General features: G+C 29.8%; 1 protein-coding gene across 1 annotated transcript in view; it reads left to right on the top strand.

Moving 5' to 3' along the window:
* Positions 1–23,807, top strand: part of LOC107453784 (uncharacterized) — a 70,322-nt gene that overhangs the window by 37,487 nt on the left and 9,028 nt on the right. The window contains exons 12-29 of the mRNA XM_043047299.2: positions 84–272; positions 540–671; positions 2,163–2,345; positions 3,113–3,244; positions 4,625–4,810; positions 5,780–5,911; positions 8,292–8,477; positions 9,504–9,644; positions 10,885–11,067; positions 12,150–12,287; positions 14,664–14,846; positions 16,188–16,319; positions 17,231–17,413; positions 17,914–18,054; positions 18,203–18,391; positions 20,983–21,120; positions 21,343–21,384; positions 23,346–23,528. Of these exons, the coding sequence (XP_042903233.1) occupies positions 84–272; positions 540–671; positions 2,163–2,345; positions 3,113–3,244; positions 4,625–4,810; positions 5,780–5,911; positions 8,292–8,477; positions 9,504–9,644; positions 10,885–11,067; positions 12,150–12,287; positions 14,664–14,846; positions 16,188–16,319; positions 17,231–17,413; positions 17,914–18,054; positions 18,203–18,391; positions 20,983–21,120; positions 21,343–21,384; positions 23,346–23,528 (2,793 nt within the window). The remainder of the gene's footprint in view (positions 1–83; positions 273–539; positions 672–2,162; positions 2,346–3,112; positions 3,245–4,624; positions 4,811–5,779; positions 5,912–8,291; positions 8,478–9,503; positions 9,645–10,884; positions 11,068–12,149; positions 12,288–14,663; positions 14,847–16,187; positions 16,320–17,230; positions 17,414–17,913; positions 18,055–18,202; positions 18,392–20,982; positions 21,121–21,342; positions 21,385–23,345; positions 23,529–23,807) is intronic.

Raw genomic sequence — 23,807 nt, forward strand, 5'->3', positions numbered from 1 at the left:
TTCTCTACTGTTCTTATTATTATATTAATACTTTTTTTACAATTATCGGATGATTTTTAATAGACAATTTTTAAATATTTCAGACGATAAGGAAGATCGAAAATCAAAAGAAGTTGTGAGAGAATTGGAAAATATCGAAACTGAGGGAGGTGAAGACGGAGATTTACCATTTGTTCGAATCGATAATGAACAGGTTGCAGCAGAATATGGTTTTGAATCTGATTTGCCTGTTTTACTATATTTCGAAAAGAGAATACCATCTGTTTATCACGGTAAATAATAATACACAAATTTAATTCAAATTATTTTTTTTTCATTTTTAGAAGTGTAATTAATAAAAGACGGATCAAAGATAGTATTTTTTATAATTTTCTTTTACGTAAAATAATCATTTTAAGAAATAATGAAGCTTGGAAAGTACTCAATTGAATAAAAATGATATTCCATTTACTTTTTACTTATTTTTAATTAATCTTTGCTTTCAGCTTGCAATGAATGACATGATCTTCATCAACAAATAATTTTATTTTATGTTTCAGGAGATCTGACCAATGAGCAGCAGGTGTGGAAGTGGCTTCATCTTCAGCTGACAACTGATGGTATTGAAGAAGTCACTGAAAAAATTCTCTTCAATTTAATAGCTCATAATCCATTCGTGGCTGTTTTATTTTGTAAGTAGTGATTCCGAAACGATATCTTTAATTCCTAATCCATCTTAGATTTTCTTATCACTCCAATTGGAGCAAAAATACACTTCTTTATGGTTTTGTTGGCCAATAAGGATTTGGTGTTTAATATGGTTTAAAAGTACGCATAAGTTTAAGTATAGTTCGGTGTCTTAGGACATATCTGATGTGGCAATGAGTAATTAAACAATGGTAATTAAGCAAGTGTAAATTTAAGCAACGGGTGAAAGTATTAACGAATTTTAAAATTTTGCTTACTGTGTAACTCAACCTATAAAGCATTAGCTTTTGAATTTAGAGACCAAGTTTTCTAATGGATAATTTTCTTCATTGCACTGGTACTCACTGACAACACTAACTCATAAAAAATAACCCTAAATTAGTAAGCGGAATATGAGTTTAGGGCTAGTCACAGATCCGCTTTTTGAGCTCCAATTCATTGAATGAATTATTTTCAACTGAATTAAACTTCATCCGGACTTCTGTTAAAATTACAGATCCGCCTTTTGAGCTTCAATTCGTTGAATGAATTATTTTCAACTAAATCAAACTTCATCCAGACTTCTGTAAAAATATATATATATCGGATCTATAAGCATAATATGATTCGTGTCCGTTCGTTTTGGTGTTTCAATGTGCAAGCTTTCTCCTTTATTTGTCCTGAATTACTATTTCGTATCTTGTTTTCTTATGTTTTCCAAAATCAAAAATAATCATTAACCTGTGTTAATAACAATGATTAATGTGGTTTACAGTAGAAATAAATTTGGCGTTTTAAAAAGTGTGTAAATCATCTTAATCAGTGTTGAAAGAACAATTCAAAAATTTTCATAATGTATTTCGCTGATTGATTGGAACCCAGAAAACTAAAACTGTTAAATCATTTTTCTTTCTGAAAATGATTTAATGTATTATGCTTTAATATATTAGAATTTAATATACTTGTCTGAAAGTTTATTATACTTAACTTAAATTTATTGGAGTTACATAAAAATAAGAGTTGAATAATCGAAATCTAAGCCTAATCTATCAAAATAATTCCATGTTTTTGACGAGTTGCTACCGGTAACAATTTTTGATTTCCATTGCATCACTAATTCACTTGAAGGTTTTTGCTCTTCAGTTTTTAAATGTATTAAATTTAGTTTCCTTCGTTAGTTTTAAATATTAACGTCCCTTCCTTAAGTATTTTTTAAAAACTTGTTTTCTTCGAATATAAAAATGAAATTCATTTTCATACCTTCTTTAGGATTAACCCACTGGCGGTTTAGAAAATGGGCAAAATTGGGAAATTTTTTTTCCCCAAGCCACTATTTCTCTATCTAATAACATGGAAAACCGGTTTTCGTTATGCAGAGAAAACTGCAGGTTAAATTACGAATTTTTACACGCAAAACGATCAATGAGTTAACGTACTAGAAATTGAAAACGTTTATTTTTATTACATACCATTAATATTTTTTGATTTTTTTTCAGATGATCATAAATCTAAAAAGAGTGCGAAAGTATTGAAAGAGCTGGAATCAATTGATGATGATGCTGATCAGTATAATATTCTTGTAGTGAAAAATGACAATTTGCAAGCTGCACAAAAATATGGCATTAAAAAGTTACCTGCTTTGTTATTTTTTAAAGAAGGTAGCCCGATTGTGTACGAAGGTATGTCATTCCATCTTTTATCCTCTTAATCGACAAACAGATCTACTTTCAGTATTCAAACTAATAATATTTTCGTTTTAATTGAAAATGAAACGCTTATTATCTAAAACTGAAAGTTATTTGATTGCTATTGTAATGTTTAACTGAATGTTAAAACTAAATTATGTTTATTGCAATTATCTTAAATTTGTTTAAAAAAAATTCTTCTCCTGATGCAAGATTTTTTATAATTTATTTGTGTATACTTATAAGTTGATATAACAACAGAAAAAAATATCGATATTGTATGAATTTCTTAAAGATTTTCAAAACTTTGCCCTAGGGGCCAAAAATATGACTTAAAAAAAAACAAAACATTTTAAAATGTGTCTTGACACACATTTATAAAAATGTTTTTTCCTCTGAAATATCTGGTATTTTTGTTCTATTTTTTAAAAGATAAACTTTACAGAGCTTGGTCTAAATTTTAATTCCACATTTTGTAATGTCTACTTATAATTTGTTAACATCAAATCATTCAAACACTTTATTTTAATTTTCTTTAAAACTTTAACATGGATTTTAATTTCTACAGTTTAGAGTATTTTACTAACTTTTGACATTTTTGTAATGACTAAAAAATGATACTGAGACTAAAAAATAATAATTAAAAATACTAATGTTAATAACGAAAGACATAAATATTATATAATAATGGTAGAAAAAATATTATATTAATTCTAATATGTAGCTAATATTCTAATATAATATTAATTTAAATTCTCTAGGAAACCTGATGAAGGAAGAGGAAGTGTTTCAGTGGATGATTGATCTTCTGGCAAATGATGAAATAGAAGACATTACTGAAAATGCTCTGGACAGCTTAATTGACAACAATGAATTTGTAGTTGTGTTCTTTTGTAAGTATTTTACTCTCAAATATAGTAAGTTTTAATATTTTATTTACGAGATTTTCATTTTTAGAAAATAACCATTCTGTGAAAATTATTATGAAATTACAACAAGGAAATTTAGTTTTCAGAGCTGGGAGATCACTTTAGATAAAAGGTAAAACACACTGCATCCCGCCATCGCCTCATGCACTTCACAAACCCCTTTACTTTTATTTAATTGAATCATGTTGTGTTATCTCTATTTAATAATAGTTTCATTAAAGTTAATTTAAAGCAGACAGTAGTCAGATCGTCACGAAAAATCATATTTTATTTAATAGAATTTTATAAAATCGAATACAGTGCCATGTTAAAGTTAAGTGAAACGTTAAAATGACTTTAAAAGCTTCGAATACTTGCTGACTTTTACCAACTGTGCTGACATAAAGTATCCACAGTGGTAGTCAGATCTTGGGTTAGAGTCTCCTTGCCATCTGGTTAACCGTCGGACCGTAGGTTTCCGTGGTTTCCATCTTCGTGTAACGCAAATGTGGGTTAGTTCCATCAAAAAGCCCTCTACCAAATGCAAATTTCTCTCAATACTTAATCCAGGATTTCCTGAATGGGATTCAAAATTACTAGGCTTCAGAGTTGAACATTTGTATTTATATCCCCAAAATAGGGTCGGCTGTTCAACGACGGTTATAAAATAAAATATAATCTACTAGAGTCCTGGTGTCTCTGGGGATAGAGCACTCACTTACAATAAAGTAGCCCAGGTTCTAATCCCAGCGATGGCTGATCTATACGAATTCTGCCCCCGGCTCTCACCGACTACAGTGCAGACATAAAATATCTTAATTGGTAGACGTATGATGGGTTAAAGTCACCTTGCCGTCAGGCTAAATGCGAGAGATTTTCTTGGTTTTTCTCTACGTGTAACGCAAATACAGCTTAGTTCCATCAGAAGTCTTCCATGAAGTCAAACTTCTCCCAATACTTGATCCAGGAATTCCTTTGCCCTCTGGATTGGACTTAAAATTATATGGCTAAGGAGTTGACCATTGGTGGCCGTAATCTTAAAATTATGTAATCCGTTCAATAACTGTTATAAAATAAAATAAAATATTTTTCTTTTTTTTTAGTATCTAACTGTTTAATTTCGAAAAATCATTTTGAACGTAAAAAACACTTTCTTCTCCTTTGGAATTACGAATTGTATATTTTGCAAGATAGCTATTTTAAATATAGTTTATATAATATAACTATATTTAAAATAGCTATAATTTACTTTGTATTTGTGTACTATGTTACTTAACTACTCTGGTGGATGGACATGTGGTATTTTTTGTTTGCATAAAGTTATAAATCGTCATGGGCTGTTACTAACTCTTACGTTCCTTGCAGATGATAAAGATTCCAATTCAAGCACACAAATTTTGCAAGAGCTAGAAAATATTGATGATGACACTGACCGTCATGGAATCCCATTTGTTCGAATCGATGACGACACAGTTGCGAAAGAATACGGTATCCTCGATGAGTTGCCGATTTTAGTTTATTTTGAAAACAAAATACCCAGTGTTTATGAAGGTAAGTAATTATCTGCATTCATTTATTCTTCATAACCAATACTTTTCAGAAAATTTATAGTATTAAACAAATAAAAATATGCGTAATACTAAAAGTTTTTTGTTTTTAAAATTTGTTTAGTATTTACTGTTAATTACATTAGGGACAATTTTTAGTGCATTTATACATGTGCTTAATTTTGCGTTATTCGGGGAGGGGGAATTTAAAATCAGAAACTAGTTTTGTACCTAAAGCTGCAGACTTTTTTAAACGGCATTTTTGTCTATTTTTTGTTGAACTGTGCTAGCATAAAATGTAAAAAGCCGTCGTATAAATGGTGCGACAAACTTTTTGGGAAGTTCGAACACGTCTTTAGGATTGAAAACTCATAAGAAACCATGCCTGGAAATATCGTACGCCGCTAGAGGCACTTCGCTATTATGACTGAATTGCCATTTAAAAAAATATAGCTTAGAGAGACAAATCGATTGCAGATTTGAAATCAGTGATACGAAAGTATCTAAGATCTGTTAAAAAATCTCGCGCAACAGAAAAAAATATTGCTCCCCAGAGTTATACGTAATAACTAATACCCTCTTAAAAATTGTAAAAAAAATGAATACAACATGCAGATAATTACTGTTTCATTAAAGTCATAATACGAAACAAAATTAATTATTTATAATGACCAATATGTTCCTGAAAATTAGCAATGCTTAACGAAGTCAATTATAAAAAAGGACCAATAGATTTTTGAAAATCTATAAAACTTTAGTATTAAACAAAAAGTGTTATGCATACTAGTCAATACTTTTACAAGTTGCCGTATTATTAAACTAAATGAATAACATTAAAAGATAAATACTTTCTGCAAAATTATAGTATTAAACAAAGTAAATTATGCTCAATAAAAAATGCCCATCTTTAAAACTATTGAATTATACATAATGAAAATCATTGGGGTGATTGAAAAAGTGAATATATCGACAGGTGATCTTATGAAGGAGGAAGAAGTTCTGAAATGGATCATAAAGCAAAAGGAAGAGGATACCATAGAGGAGGTGACAGATGAGATACTTGAAGAGATGATCAAAAAATATGAATATATTCTAGTATTCTTTGGTATGGCATTTTCCGTTATTCAATTCTGCATTTTATTTAACCTCATTTGCTTTTCATTCTTTTTTTTTTAACCGAAGAAGTATATATTGCCAGTTATTTTAAAGAAAGATTCGGAAATTTTGGTTACTGGACAGTAAAGAATTGTAGTATTTTTTACAGTTGCTTTTTTTCCAAAATTGAAAATTACAAACAATTAATTGTTGATATTGTTAATGTAAAATGTCTGAGTCATCATGGTTCAGGGGATAAAAGTCTTGCCTTCCAATGAGGTGCAACTGGTTCGAATCCTAGCAATGGCTGGTTGAAGCGAATTCCGTTCCCGACTCGCACCGACCACAGGGCTGGAGTAAAATATCATCAGCGGTAGACGGGTCGTGGGTTAGAGTCCCCTTGCCTGCGGGCTAACCATGGGAGGTTTCCGTGGTTTTCCTCTCCATGTAGCGCAAATGGTAGTTACTTTTCAGGTGATGAGGACATGATGTAGGCTTTTGGACATGATGTAGGCTTTCTTAAACCAGGAGGATCGCTAACAACAAAAACGCTTTTTTTGAAGCATTTCTCAAATTATAGTAAACACTAAAGTGTTTTTTTTTTTTCCAAAAATGAAGAAAAATCTTAAGAAACAAGCGTGAGATAAAGTAAATTTCAGAATAATGATTTCTTATCTGATAAAATGATGATTTGATGATAAAATGATGAAAATTACTGATAAAATGATGGTGCGTTTTCGTGTTAAAAAGTATCGTTGAAAAAAATTGTGATCGGTGGCAATTCGCAAGCAAGTTTTTAATTGCCATTTGTTGTATTTTAGGCCGTTGATTTCGTCCTATACTTGCTATGTCTACTTCCTGGAAAGATAATAATCTAAATTTTTTTTAGTCCGTCATACGTGCAATAGTGCAATCCCTTCAAAAAAGAGTTGTATTTAAGAATTCTACACGTTTTATTTACATGGTTTGCATGAAAAAAAATCGAACGTTTTTAAATCTTCAATGAGCATAAATCTTGAGGGATAAAATCTATTAAAAATAGAAAATCTTGACATAGTGAACAGTTCAAAAGTTCCTAACATGTATTGCGCGTAACTCTCGATAAAACTTGAAACTTATAAGAAGTAAGAAATCCTATTTAAAAATTTCTAATTTTCTAACAAAAGCTAATAATAATAAAAGAACTATACCGGTTACTATTCAGATTACCGGTAAAATGTATATTGGGCAGTGGTACTCGTCATTAAACACTGATGCAGGGCATACTGGCCCAGTGTATACTGGTCAATGACACTGAACCTTAAAAAAACATCAGTTTAGAGTATAACGGGCAGTGGCTTTTAACTAGACCTAGTATATATTTCGGACATTTACCAAAGCGACTATGTAATTGTCAACATTCTCCAGTGGTTATATTCCAATTTCAGTCATTCACAATAACATCTACATCCAATTGAGAGTTCGTTTGCATTCATTAAATAAAAACGGATATCGAACAATAGTGAATCAGAACTCATCAACGATCATGCGTCAAATTCTGACGGGTGGTTAAACCATGAACTATGAAAAACTATGTTAAAACTATGGAAACTAGAACATTGTACAAACGAGTACCCGGTAAACAAGGTCACCTCAGTACATAAGTGAGAGTTGCTGACTCAGTTAGTCGAGGGAAGATAAAATGAAGTTAGTCGCTAATTAATGGTTAGTTGTTACTAAAAAATGTGCTTTTTATACAGGAATGTAGGGTCTTTAATAACGTGTTATGACGCGATCCTCCCTCTACGCGCTGCACTGTCAGCCAATCACAGCTATAGGTCTTATAACTGATAGCGGTCTCAATTTTAAACATTTATATTAAATGTATTGAGGCAAGAAAGAAATTGTAGCTGATTTTGTATTTTTATTCAGAGTATTTTTTTCGTCACTTTTAAACCATTCTTTCTTATTCATAAAGCACGTCTTTTAGTTTGGTCTACAATCCCTACCAGTGTGTTCAGTGATCGTAGAATCACCCTTTATGGCTCTATGTGGTTTCATCGAATTCAAGTCAACTATCACACTTTCTTGAGTAGTTTAAACATGAGAAAAAATAATTCTATTGGAATGCTGAAGGTAGAAGTCTGCTTCAGGTAGCCTAACTAATTTAGAAAATGGTAAAAATAATATTGCAGCTAACGTATAATGTACGTAAGGTAGAAAGAAACGTTGAATGAAATTTTTGAGCAAATCAGGGGATGATACTAGTTCAGAAATTAATCATGAAAAGGAAAACAAACAAATCAAAGAATGACAGGAATGAAATAATGTTTGAATGATGATAGTGAAAAGAAAAAAGAAACGTATAAGTTCAATAAATTATGTATCTTAAACTGTCTTTTATTTTTCAGCTCCCAATGATTGTCCGAAGTGTAAAAAAATTCTTCATGAGCTTGAAAACATTGACGATGAGACAGATGACAATGGAATATTGTTTGTAACAACAGACGACATGAAAATAGCAAAAAAACAAGCCAAACTTACCGAATTCCCTGCAATTGTTTTGTTCCGAAATGGAGTACCCATGGTATACAAAGGTAAAAAAAACACATTACTCATCACTATTTTCTTTAAAAATATGAGAACTTATTTGTTTTAATATAAGTTTATATAAATGAATGCTTTATTAAAAGCTATTTTGGTTTGATAATTTATTAACTTGAAAGAAATATGCAGTTATTTTAATTTATTAATTTTTTTCAGTAATAAAATNATGAACTTATTTGTTTTAGTACAAGTTTTTATAAATGAATGCTTTATCAAAAATTATTTTGGTTTGATAATTTATTAATTTGAAAGAAATATGCAGTTATTTAATTTATTATTTTTTTCAATAATAAAACTAATATTCATTCTTAGAGTTTTATATATCAGTAAAAATGTCTTTTTTTGAGAGAATTTTCCAACTGAGGTGAAAATTGGGGATGAATGCATTTTTCAGAAGTCTGAGATATACTACAAAAATTTGGAAGTTTCTTTAATTCAAAGAGTTTATAAAGTTACACAAATTTAGTTAATGGTGAATACAGATTGTGCTAAATAAGACTGATGGTTTTAAAAAATTTTTAACAGGATAAAAAACAATTTGTATTTTCTAGAAGGAAATTTATGTGTTATACCGTGAACTTACCTTTCAGAATTCCTTGTCATTGTTCAAAAAGTTTTTGCCAGTTGACACTGTAAGCTCTTTCAGCAGTTTATAGCGTTGCATCCTCCGAAAACTTGATTTTGATTGATTGATCGATAAAAAAATTATGATCCAATTTTCTTAATTTTTTTCTTTGATATGCCGATATAATATTAGCAGTGAGTCTCTCAGGAAAGTTTAATTTCAATCAGAAACTCTGAATATGATTTATGTTCTGTAACTTGAATTCACAGCACGATTTTTTTTCATAGAGTTCCTGTTATAAATATTTGAAAACCATCAGTCTATTTAGAACACCCTGTATTGTTTTCCCATTTACTTAATGTTACAATAATCGTCATTAAAATTATTGCTTTCTCAATGAACATTGAATGTTAAATTACAAGTGTTGGCTTATAATAAATTTCTTTTTCAGGAGATCTTCTTGATGAGGATGCCCTCTTGAAGTGGGTGACAAGTGAAGAAGCTCTTGACATTCCGGATAAAATTGATGAAGTGAACTTGAGAATGTTGGATAAGTTGCTGGACACTTCTCCTTACGTGGCAGTTCTTTTCTGTAAATCCCTTTTATGAATTATCATACTTAATAGTTTTTTTTTTGACTTCCTAGATCAGCTTTATTAAGAGATTTTTCAAGGAGATATAAAAAAGCTTCTGTTTAATGGTCTAGCACTACAGACATGACTTTAATTTACACCACCATTAACATGCACCATCTAATCGTAACGAATTATTTGGGCTTAAACATTTTAAAAGTCAGTAAGGATTTTTTAGAAAAAAAACACCAATTTGGCGAGTTGTTTTTACCCGAGCATAAATTAATAAAATCTATGACTAATTATCGATTTTTCAAATATTTCTTCGCCAAAATACTGTGCTAAAATAACCATTCATACAGTAAAAAATTAGATCACAGATGTTTTTCAATTTTAAAAACTGCAACTTCTCTTCATAGTAACATTTTGCGTCATTTTTGGAATAAGCATAGGTGCATTCTTTAAATTTAGGCAAAACTGAATCTCACAATCACAATAATTGCTACACATTCATAACAATTAAGAAACTAGTGTATTGTTTTCGAAAAGAACGTAACTTCATGTGACCGCAGAGCCCTTGTAATAACCCTTAATTTTTATTATTTAATTTAATTAATTAATTTATTTTTTATTTTATGTATTTATTAATTTTTATTTATTTTTCATTTATTTATTTATTTTTCATTTATTTATTTATTTTACTTATTTATTTATTTATTTTTTGATTGATGATTTTCTACTTTTGCTCTTAGCTAGACTTTGAAAGCTAAAGAATGCAATTGAATAATATATGTATTGTGACTGGCCAACTATTTTATTCTTTATAAAATACAGAAATTTAGTTTTTTCTTAAAATTTTTATCAATTTTTCAAAATTGGTATCGTTATATTTGCTATTTTTTACTTTTAATTATGTTCTGTATTATTTTATTTTTGTTTTTAGTTACCATATGATGAGCCTATGCTTCTAAGTTGAGGACATTATTTGATTTTTGTATCGTTTTGTTGCGATAACTTACCGTCGTCGTATAAATGAAAATCAAATGATGCATGAATTCAACGTTTTATTAAATAATTATTTAATTCAAATAAGACACGATGTTTCGATTGTTTAAAAAAATTAACAAAAAGATAATATCTTTAGAAAAAGGATTAATTGAAAGATATTTTTAGTACATTACTCTTCAATATTGAGTTTTTTTCTCGTGAATCGTAAAAAGTATTTGTTTTTAATTATTGAATTTATAATTATTGTTTCAGATAAAGAACATAATTCTGATTGTGAAAAAGTATTGGGAGAACTTGAAACCATAGATAATGAAGTTGAGGCCCTCGATATAGACATCGTAAAAATTTCTGATGCTGACATCACTGAAGAATATGGTATCATCACGTTCCCCACTCTAGTATTTTTCAAGAAAAGATTCCCACAATTCTACGAAGGTGAGAAACAATTTTTCCTGTAATAAATTAAACAATTCGCCTTCTTTCTTAAGAAACTAAACAAACCTGATAGGAAGTCTCGCTGATCTATTCTGATGCTATAGCAGAGCGTGACTGTTTCTATTTTTCCACTCTTTCCTCTTTAATGCAATACTCTATTGAATTCGGCTGGATGGGTGTAATGGAAATTTAACATCTTAATTTCTGATCTCAAATTAGTACTTCGACGCGTAGTTCACAAAAAAGCAGATCTGCTGCTACCTGTAAACGAGGTTTTTGCCATCGAAAACTAATAATTACATTAAAAAATAAAGCGAAAGTGATTTAAACAAGGAAAAAAATGGAAATCAAAACAAGCAAATCTTTTACCTGAAGTTGAAACTATCTCTGCAAATACTGCTTTCTACCGTAGAGAACGTGAAACGTGGTAGAGAATAAAGTCAACAGAAAAGCGACAAACTATAAGCTTTTAATATTTAATGTTAAAAGTCACCAGGCACCAAGAGAAAATAAGACCAACTAAAAAAAAAATTATACACTAATGTTTTCAAAATAAATAAAAAATGCTTGCAGCAGCGATACGGTACTGTCTGAGGAATATTACATTAACAGGTGCCTGTGCAAATAGAACTCAGAATGGCTTAACATGCGGCAGAAAATATTATATTTAGTTCTTGAATCAACAGTGCCATCTATCGATAAATTTTGTATTTTTTTTTATTGAAATCTACTAGAAATCAGTGTTTCCTTAGCAAATTGCTAATACGCATTTATTAATCCCTATATTTTTAAATTACAATTTTTTTTTTAAATTTACTGTCATATTTTGGTAACTTTTTATAACATTGCTATAAATAAAATGATTTTGAGAAAAAAAGCTAAGGCAGATGACTACGACTTATTAAAAATAAGGTATCAAATAGCTTTAAATACCATATATTATTTTATAAGTCTATTCTTATTTATTTGCATGCATTTTAAAAATGTTTTTGGTGCATTTTGTTTCTTAAATAAGTTGTAAAAATTGAGACTCAAAATAATGAAATTATTTTTTTTTATAAGAAACATCTTGTTTATCCTAGGGGACCTCATGGATGAACACAAGGTCTTAAAGTGGCTCGTAGAAAATAAAGAGAAAAAGGAAGATGTTATAGAATTTGTTGATAAGAAAATGTTGGATGTATTGTTAGATGATGTTGACCACATCTGTGTTTATTTCTGTAAGTGAACTGTATGCAAATATATATTCTCTAAATTCATCATATTGATTAAAAAAAACATTTCACCATTTTTTCTCACCAAACATTTGTACCATTGTTTCCATCAAAAAAGTTTCCAAAGGACCCAGTTGCTAAAGGGCCTAGTTCCTTTTTAATGTTTTACGTAGGTTTTCGATGATTCAGTTCTTATACTTCAGTTCTCCTTTTCATAGTTTTCATTTGTTCCATTGTTTCCATGCAAAATTTTCCAGAAGACTCAGCTGCTAAAGGGGCTAATTCTTTCTTAATGTTTTACAAAGGTTTTCGTCGATTCAGTTCTTATACTTCAGTTCTCCTTTTCACAGTTTTCATTTGTTCCATTGTTTCCATGCAAAATTTTCCAGAAGACTCAGCTGCTAAAGGGGCTAATTCTTTCTTAATGTTTTACAAAGGTTTTCATCGATTCAGTTATTATACTTCAATTCTCTTATCAAAGGTAACAAAGAACTTTTTTTTCACAGAAAAAATGTAACAAATTAAGACTAGAAAGTTTCTAGACGACTCAGCTGCTAAATGGGCCAGAAGGACCCAATTTCATCTTAGTGTTTTACGAAGATTTTCGAAGATTCAGTTCTTATTCTCACTTCTCTTATCAAAGCTAACAAAGAACTCTTTCGGAGGTTTCATTTGTTCTATTGCTTCCATGAAAAATTTTCCGGAAGACTCAGCTGCTAAAGGGGCTAGTTCTTTCTTAATATTTTACAAAGGTTTTCGCCGAGTTAACAACGAACTTTTTCTAGTTTTAATTTGTTACATTGTTTCCGTGAAAAATGTTTCCATAAGTCTCATCAGCGAAAGGTCATAATTCCTTCTCTTGTATGAAGGTTTGTGTATGAAGGTTTTCGCCGATGAAAATAAGAGTGACTATTTATATGCTTTAGGATCAGGCTAAGCTATAATTTTAAACTATATATACCATCTAGCAGCAAATAATTATACAGTCCTTAAGACGGATATATAGCTTAAGAATATTAAAAGTTTAAATTTGCCAATTTTGCGAGATTTTTTCCAGCTCAATGAAAATTCTTAAAATCTATGAATAGTTCTAAATATTTACAAATTTATATGAGCCCAAATAATGTAGCGTTGAAATGAATTAAATCGTTTTGCAAGCACGTTTTGTGCCCTTTTCAGAATTGGCGTAGAGGGCGATGGCTAAAGATAGCCCAAATTTATCCCGAGAGTCATGAGTAACTATTGTAAACTCACAGCAGTTCTGAAAATAGCATATTATTCACAAAAAAGCATTATTTTATGTGACTACTGAACTTTCAAAAAACAGTTTTAGCCAATACAAAATATAGGAATAACATTGTCAAAATACAATAGCGGTTTAATAATATAGTAGTAATATAATAATATAATAGTAGTATAAAACCGTAACAGTTCCTTTAGTTATTAATTATCTTGTTTTGAACTATTATTAGCAGAACGAACTATCATTTATTAAAATATTGGTTGACAGCTACTTTGATTTTAAATTTTTAGTGACTGTTGTTTTAAATGGAAAATGATTTAAATTAATGTTTGGGAGGAAACTGTTTGTACTATCAAAGAAAATGGAATTTCTGGAACAGAAATTATTAAACTTTTTATCCCTTTTACTCAAAATTGTTATGAAACATATTTTCATACTTTTTTTATCATTTTTTATTAATTTAGGTCAACGGGGAAAATATTATACTTATCATTTTAATAATTTATAGTTAGGAAATGCAGTATGCAACACAGTTGTTTCTTTTTCTGCATTAAAAGTAAAATATTCCAAACAATAAATTTTCTAAATTGCACTTATTTGCAGTTATTTAGATCTCAGAGAAACAGTTATTCAACAGTGAAATTTCTTTAATTTACATAATCAATTATTGATTAATTTTTGGATATGAATGAAAAAAGTAATTTTTTAAACTACTTTTTTTTGGATTTTATATTTTAGTGCAAATATAATTCCGTCAGTATACTAACTTTAGTAGTCAGTTAGACTGTTTTTCATATTTGAAAATTTCAAAATATCAAAATATATTTTCGCCTGTAATTATAAATTTTTTGATATAAATGAAAAAAGTAATTTTTTAAACTACTTTTTTGTATTTTATATTTTAGTGCAAATGTAATTACGTCAGACTAACAGAATTTTTAATAACTATTACACTGTCTTTTATAATCGAAAATTTCAAAATATTAAAATATATTTTCGCTTGCAATTAGAGCGAAATTTTGAAAATACACAAAAAGGACACTAAAATGAACTTTTTTCAAAAGTTATTTTAAAGATAACGTTTTTGAGGTTATGTGTTTTCTATCGTCTACTGATTTGTTTTCCTTATGTTTTTAAAGATGAAAAATCATGCACTGAATGTGAAAAAATCATCAATGAACTAGAGAATATTGATGATGATACTGATAAACATGGAATCCATTTCATCAAGACTGATGACGTCAGACTAGCTGAAGAACTTGGAGTCATCGAATTTCCCAGCCTTGTATATTTTGAGCATAAAATACCCAGCATTTATCCAGGTTTTTAAATTTTTACTTTTTTACCAAATTTCAATGTTTATTTTCTAATATATACTAAATGTTTGATTTTCTTTCTTGATAGTTACTTTTATAAAACCAATTAATTTAACAAATTTGTAATATTTAACTTAACAAATTATGCCTTATTTAAGTTTAACTATACAATGGATATTGTATAGTTAAACTATCATTAAATGAAATTATTTTGTTATTATAAGATTTTTGTATTTGAAATATTGTAAATCATATTATTGCTTAAAACCCCGTCTAATTTCTTTTAGTTTTTTTTCCTTTGCTTATTTATGCTAATTTTTGCTCATATACCATTATTTAAATATCATTCGGGTTTTTAACTATTGTTTAATTTATGCAATACAGGTTAATATCTAGATTCTATTACTTATACCAAAATCATGGTAAATTGTGTTTACTTAGTCTCCTTTCATTTAACAGTTCTAATCTTTCCTTAAGTTAAATGATTTATTTCTTACCTTTTAATGTGATTTTGTGATAAAAAAATTTGAAACTTTTGAGAATTACAAAAATGTATAATAAATTTACACTAACTTTTGTTTTTAAATCATCTCTAATTTATTACATTTAGTCCTCGCATTTTACCGCCGTTAAATATTAGAAAAAAATCAAGATCATTTAATTTGGTAATTAGCGAAACTATATTGTTTTTTTTGAATATGGTAAACGTTCATTGTAACAAACGTAAACACACGAAATTATATTTTGGAATTTTGGAATGATGTTGTATTTTAGATATTTTATGGTTTACAAAAAAACACAGAATGTTTTTTTTGTATTTAGTTAAAAATAAATTTTTAATATACCCAAATGTTTCATTATATGCAGGTTTCATTATATTATAGTTCGTTGGTACAATAGCAGTTTTACTTTTATACATATTATCTGTATTTATGTTAGTAAAATGCTGACCGGAATGTGCAGGCTAGGGAACTGGCCTTGCATCAGAAGGTTCTGGATTCGAATCCCGAACAACGCACGGATGATCTTTCATTCTCTGTACTATATGTCCTCACTGTGAGAACAACATTGGCCCACCTAATATGGTGCCCCTAAAAGAGTTGCCAACAAATCTGTTCTAATGCGCCGATATTGTCGAACTGTCATTCAACATGGGGAAATTGTAAAAAAAAATAGTACGATTGCAGTATTTTTTATTATTTATTTATTCTAAATTACATTTTACGAAATACACTTAACCGTCACAGAGTATAGTATATATGAAGATGATAAAAACCTGAATTTTATTAAATCAGCAGATCTGTTTGTTATTTAAAAATATTTCAGTTTCCTCTAATTCTTTGTTAGGTGATTTATTGAACTCAAATAAGGTGCTGGAGTGGCTTTTGAAGGAAAAGAATGAAGACACCATTGAAAATATCAACCGTGAAATGTTTTTAAAACTCATTGAAGACAGAGAGTTCTTAGCAGTCTTTTTCTGTAAGTAAAATTTGAATTATAATTCGCCGCTGCAGTTTATTTTTAATCAATACGATACATTATCTACTATGTGTTACCTAATATAACTATTATTTTTCATGATACATATACCACTTTAAAATAAATCTAAATTAGTATTCTCTCAATTATATAATCTATACTGCCATGTAATAGAAAAATCAACAAATCAACGTAAGCGACCAAAAATTCAAAATTGAAATTGTTAGATATGTAGCGTCTTTGTATGGTAAGCTACATATTGCAAAATTTTTTTTTTTAAAAATAATCAGTTATCAGTTTTAGTTTTATTAGTTATCAGCTTTATCAGTTTTTGGAAATTCTGTTTTAGTGCTTATAGCATTAGCATTGAAGGAAAATAGTTGTCGTGCCACTTTTCTCGGAATGTGTCTCAAGGTACTTACGTTGTTCTTTAAATTGTACGGCAGTATTATATACATTAGTTGTGTACATTATGTACAATAGTATGAAAAATTTTAAGGGTACCAATTGCATATTTGATATCAGTTACCGAATTTGGAATGGTTTCTTTTTATTAATTTAGTTTACATTTTGTAAATCTCGATAATTTATAATGTTAAAATGCCTGTTTGTATGAGGTATAAATTTTGCAAACTCACATTATTACTTTATTTTAATGCTCTAAGAGATTTAGATTTTTTAAGAACTAATAAAATGCAAACGATGACTTTCAGAAACAGTTTCAAATTACATTCGGCCATCAAAATAAATTATGTTTAGGTCCTGCTCTCCTTAATGGTGATTTGACATGATTTTTGTATTTTTTATTTTTATAAGATTTTTATCAGCATTCTGATTCTAAAAATATATTAGGGTTGTAATTTTTAATAAAGTCTAAAACATTTTTATGCCTTAATAAATTTTTTTTGAAGATGGAGAGAGTGACAAAGAAAGTGAGGATGTTACCCATCACCTGGAGAAAATAGATCACATCTGCACAGAGTATGATGTTCATCTGGTCAAAATGTCTGACAAATTCATGGCAAAAAAATATGGAGTGAAAAATCCACCTGGTCTTGTGCTTTTCAGAAATGGAAAACCAATTAAATATCCAGGTAAATAAAATAACATACATAACCTTGAATTGCTCGCACTTTTGATGAAAACTAAGCATTAAATGAAAATGTAAAATTCTCAAATTACATTCATTCATTTATTTAACGTTTAAGCATTGCATTGCTTTATATCTAAAGAAATTTGGTGATGAAACTTTGATGTTTTTAAAAAAAGATGCAATTTAAACCTTTTTACATTATTAAATGTTTCAATTTTTTCAAATTATTATTTTTTTGGGTAAGGGTTTATCATAAGTTAAATGCTTATAAGTGTCTGGAAACCCTTAAAAATTTTAAAACTATGTACGGTTGAAATTGTCTCTTATGGGTTCCAATTTACAACTAACCCCTGTAAATATGACCCAAAAAGCAAACGGTTTATTTGGAATACCATCTCTCCGTCAATTCAAGTAGTTTTACGTAACCTAAATATTCTTATATATATATAACTAATCAAAAAATCTGCAATTTTTTTATAATCGAGCGAAATATTTTTTCAGGAAAACTTAAGGACGAGGAAGAAGTCCTGGAGTTTCTTACAAGCCCAGAAAATATGGCCGTGAGTGATATTATAGAAAAAGTAAACACCAGAATGTTTGACCGAATTCTACACAGATTCGATTATGTTGCTGTTTTCTTCTGTAAGTATACTAGGTGTTATTTTGAATATATATATATTGTGACAGTAACAATGTGTTATAAACAGTGCAACATGCATTGAAGTGATTGAGAATTAATTAGTAGTACTAAATTTATTTTTAATGTACTATAAACAAATCTCTTCAACAGTTGGTTCTGGTTGCAAGACGTGTCCAAAAGTATTGGATGAACTTGAAAAAATAGACGATGAAGCTGAGGCGGAAGGAATCCATATCGTCAAAAATGACGACAGCAGTCTCGCGAAAAGATATGGAATCTTTGCCTTCCCTGCTCTCTTGTTCTTCCATGGCCCTCAATCTGAGCCTATTATTTATGCTGGTAAGTATCAATTAAAACTGTTACTCTTTAATATAGCCTACTATTATTTCATTTATTTCAGCCAAATTTGTAAATGGCATTTTGCTAAATATAAGGAGAGTTTTTTATGGTGAAGTTCTAAAACTTGTAACCCTTTTTTTTCTCACGAAAATTTTAACTCACGAAATAAAATGCTCCAAAAAACTGATCATGTATTGGATATTTTTGGTTGAAAAAAATAGCTTTTTTAAAAAAACGGAAATCATTTTACCGAAATTCATGTAGTATAAAAATGAAGTGATGACCTCTTGGTTGAAGTATAACAGTCCACATTTAATAAAAAAAAACTCACTTCCTTTCTGTGAATAAGCACATACAACATGAGATGTTATTCAACTCAAACCATACATAAATCTCAATTGAGAGACAGCTAAACGATACTGATTCTCTCTTATAAAAATCTGCGAACCATTGCAGTATCTAAGTTTTTAAAATATCCTTTAACTACAAAAATGTTGGTTATCATTTTTTACTCCCGAAGTCTTCAAATATATAATTAAAATTAAATAGTTGAAACTATTGAGTCATGTAAGCTATTGTCAGCGCTGTGTCAGACTTAGCTTTCAACAAACATCAGTATAATAGAGGCCGTGATTGCCTGGTTGGAAAGGCTCTAGACTTATGTTCGCGAGAACGCGAGTTTGAATACAGCTGGTCGTAGACTCCCCGTGCAGTAAATGGTGACTGGTGTACGTTAAATCTGTCGGGTCACAAAGACCTCCATGTTTCCATAGCAAATTATACCTCTGGGGGTACTGAGTTGGAGATTGATCATTCTCTAGTTCAGGTCAAAATTACGCTCTGTGGATGAATGAATGGGTGTATGAAAGGGTTCGCTCTATAAGCGGATGTGGCAGAAATCGAATTCTTGACGGTGCCATTGGAAAACAGGAACAATCACACCTCTTCCCTTAATGGCCTACGACGACAATGACATTAGTATCATAGATAGATACGACGCAGAAATTATGAGAGTGGGGGCAGCGATTATCATTCCAATTTTTAGTGGTGGTTCATGTAGCATCTTCGTAGCCTCATTTATTATATTTTTGGTTGTGTGAGATACACTTCAATTTGAATATCATGTTGTGATATTAGTTTCAGAGAAATGAATAAATTGTATAGGAAGAATTTGATTTATTATGTAAATATTAGATTGAAAATGGCCATATATAAAATGAAGAGCCAATACATAAAAATAAGAAAAAAACCCATAAAGGAATCAAGAAAAATCATTATTTTCATATCGAGAATTTTTGTTAAGATTGATATTCAACTGTTGGGACTGGGAGGCTCAAAAGTCACCCCCCCTACAGTTGCCAAAAATTAGAAATTGAAAGTGACTGAATGGTTCCCAACGGACAGTTAGGAGTATGGGAAGAGATCGAAGGTTGGCAAATTATTGAAAGATAACATAGCAAAAAACAAAGCCACCCCCCTAATCAGTATTAAATTTAAAAATGGTTTGGCGATCGCGAATCACCTAGAATACTGTGAAAATTTGTACAACCAAATAACTGAAACTTTTTTGTGGTAGTAAATAAAGAATAAAGAGTTATGAATATATTTTTGTTTCAACACAATTTGAAATGTTAAAATGATTTCAGGTTTGGGTAAATGTTTTGAGGAAATAGTATACATATAAGCTTAATGAAAACAGGCAAGGGAACAAATTGACTGCTGCATGAAGCTGCGATTAAATATCCAGAAGTTATATATTGCTGTTTGTTTAAATATTTATTAAAAAGTTCTCCGAAATGTGATTAACTTCAATCAGGAATAAAAAAGAATGGAGTAAGGTATCCTTTACATATTTCTCATTACGAACTAATGATGTGGAACGGACGGAAGTGAGTCATTAAACCAATGAAAACCTTCCGTGGTTAACCTGATGGCAAGTAAAATCTCTATCATTGAGGATATTTTAAGTCAGCATTGTGGTTGATGCACTCCGGGTGTGGAATTCGTATCAACCAGTCATAGATAGGATTTAAACCCGGTTCATCTGATTGGATGGCGAACGCTCTATCCCCTGAGCCATCATGGCTCAAATTAAAGTATTAACATTATTATACCTATTACTAACATGTAGTAAGAGTCTCCAAGCCTATTAAATGTGTTTAATAATTCCATCAGAAAGGTTCTGGGTTCGAATCCCGGGCAAGGCATGGATGTTTCTTTCTCTCTCTGCGTGTTCTATGTCCCTTCTCCTTTGTGTGTGAATGTGACCCTACAAACGGGTTGCGGTTGTGTGAATGGCGTGGCAGAAGTCGAATTCCAGGCCATAGATGGCACCACTGGAAAACAGGAACAATCGTTCCCCCACTGCCTAAACAGGCATACGACAAAAAAATATGTATATATATTATTGTAAAGAAGAAAACAATCACACAATCTGCTCTTATGCTCACAATGTTAAACACGTCTAAACATTATCATTCATTTATTCATTTTTTTTTAAATAAAATTCTAAAACTTACAAGTTTTTCAAAAAAAGTTTTTAAATCCTGTTCAGTTTCTATCACTTGCTTACAAATTGAAATCATTACTAGGTGACATCAAAAATGGCCGACGAATGCTAGACTGGTTATTAGGACAAAAAGATCCGAGTGCTGACGTCATAGAAGAAATTGAAGGGGACGAGTTACGAAAATTGATTCAAACTGCTGATCATTTGGCTGTATTTTATTGTAAGTTTTTAAAAATTGTTTCTAAATATTTAAAAACTAGTTTCTCTTACGCTCACTGAATATTAAATATTGTTTTCAAATTGAAATAAACTGCCACCTAAATTTCCAGTTAAACAAGTGAAATATATTGCAAAAAAAAGAAAGAAAGAAACCCTCCTTTTTTTCTCATTTAAACAATATGCTCACCATTTGCTTTTGTAAAATTTGTGTAATATTTTGCAGACGATAAAGCGTTGTGCTCCAACTGTGAAAGTGAGAAGATTGGTAAGCATCCATTTTATTTTCTATAATTTTTAAATTAATGTAATAATGTTAAGCACTTTTAAGCTTTTATAAATACGTGATAGTTCTTGATATCTGTCCCCGATTTACATCTTTGCATACTTTAAAAATATATTTTCTTATTCATTAAAATATCACACAAAAAGGTATTCTCAAAGAAACTTACATGGAATTTCTTGCTGAAAGTTTTTTTAGCCTTCTTTTAACAATCAAACTGATTTTTAATGAGGGTTTGAAAAAATTGTTTTTCTCATTAGAATTTTTCTTTTGGTCTCTAATATGCATAAATTTTTTTACTATGTTTTCACAAGGATTTTGTGGTTTTTTAAAGCCGAATAAGCTTACAAATGTACGATATGTAAAAATTTAAATGCCATGTGTACCTTTAAAAGTTGTGATACATTTATTGTTGCTCATCACCCAACCATAACCAAATATCTAGCTCACTTTTTAAGGGACTTATCAGTCAGGCGACGTGGAGGAGTGGACAGCACCTGACTTGGTATACCACTTCTCAAACATCCACACTTAACTAGCGACATTCAGCCAAGGTAGTTTCAGCATGTGCTATCTTGCTGCGAATGCATGCTGTTATTTAAGTGGTTGCCAGGATCTAACTAACGACGTATATTTGCAACAAATTGCCCGTTAAATTTTATGTGGTTGAAATTTCTCTTACTGATTGAAGATTGGATCGGGGGTTGGTTCAACTCAGCAGTTATCGGTTATCGTCTGACCGTGATCAAAATAACTTGGTATCTTAATCATAGCAATTAAAAGATAGAGCAAAGAAAAATGGGACTTTGTGCTTTGTGATGTTTGGAGTATGTTTGTTGTTATATCACATCTTCTATACCGACAAATTTAAAATGCATAGCATTTTAATTATTTTTATATTGTTGTTTTAACCATAAAAATCGGACTAAATACAACAAATTTACTTCATAACTTCCTTTTTGATATGAAAATATTGCATTGCAATGATAAGGTATAATTGAAGCTATTAAAACTCTTTCTTTAGTGCATTTTTTGAGCAGCTTATTTTCTCCAATTATTAGTTCAGCTCTCCATAGTTATCCAGTTATCAAAGTATTCGAACGATCATTATGTTTTGTTAAGTAAATTTCATTATGTTTTCCAAATCGTAGTTTTTGGCGAAAGCTCTCTCCGGTGGAAAGAAGAAAGGAAATATTGTGTTGTGTTAAAATGATTTAGTAATTTAAAATGTATAGAATAAAAATAAAACTACTTCAGATAAATCCAGAGTAAACTATATGCTTGCAAGTGAGGATTTTTTTATTTATCAAAATCTAAAAATGCAAAAAGTTACTACCGAATTACTCGCCCTTAGAAAGATCATTATGGTAGAAAGAGGAAGTAATCCTGGCATAATTTGTTTAAATTTTGATGGTTTGAAGGGAAAATTTCAGAATTTGAAACTTCATAGCTTATCTGACTTCTCCTATTTATGTATTATACCTTTTAAATTAAAAATGGAATTGATTGTGCAGCTCTAGTTCAACGTAATTAAAGTAACTATACCTAAAAATGGAATTGCAGTAAAATTTGCCATGAAGTATTTGTCCCAATGCCCGCTAAATAACTTAATGTTTTGATATTTGAAATGCTTGGTTGTTTGCAAAAGGAAAAAAAATAATCTATATTTGTATTATCTATATTGTCATTTTCTTCGCCAAACTTGGCTCGAATTTCGCTATCCTGACATCTCCAAATTTTAATAATCTTTTTTTGAGAAACTACGTAATGTGTTTTTGAAAAAAAAATTATAGCTTATGGTAGTTATCATTTTATGACATATATTGCAGTTTATAATAATATCATTATATCAGTTTATCACATTGGAGAGACTCTTTAACATTAGTAATTGTATCAACAACAAAAAATCCATATAACTAATTTACTTGTGTTTATATCCAATGCAGATGCAATGGAGTGTGAAGACTGTCAGATTATAATGGCTGAGTTAGAAGATATTCACGATGACACTAAACGAAATGGTATTGAATTTATTAAAACAACAGATCTCATAGTTGCCAAGTCTTATGGAATAAAAATAACTCCAGCTCTAGTATATTATGAGAACGAAGCACCCAGCATCTATGAAGGTAAATAATTTTATTTCCTGCATAGATTATTTACTACAATTAGATAACGTGATTAGATACTAACAACTACAATTAGATTAGATCCAATATTTTCGAATAAGCTTTTCATGAAAATATATTGGAAAAGTTTTACATTTTGTTTCGCATTAGCTAGCTTAGTTGCGCTGTTGAGAATCAAGATTGTTCTAAAATAACTGCTTTGCTCAGAGCTTATGTACACTACTGTGTATGTACGTGAAGGTACAAAACATCCCTGCTTTGACAAATAAATGAATACAT

This window comes from Parasteatoda tepidariorum, chromosome 1, assembly GCF_043381705.1.
Source record: "Parasteatoda tepidariorum isolate YZ-2023 chromosome 1, CAS_Ptep_4.0, whole genome shotgun sequence".
In the NCBI taxonomy this organism is placed as follows: Eukaryota; Metazoa; Arthropoda; class Arachnida; order Araneae; family Theridiidae; genus Parasteatoda; species Parasteatoda tepidariorum.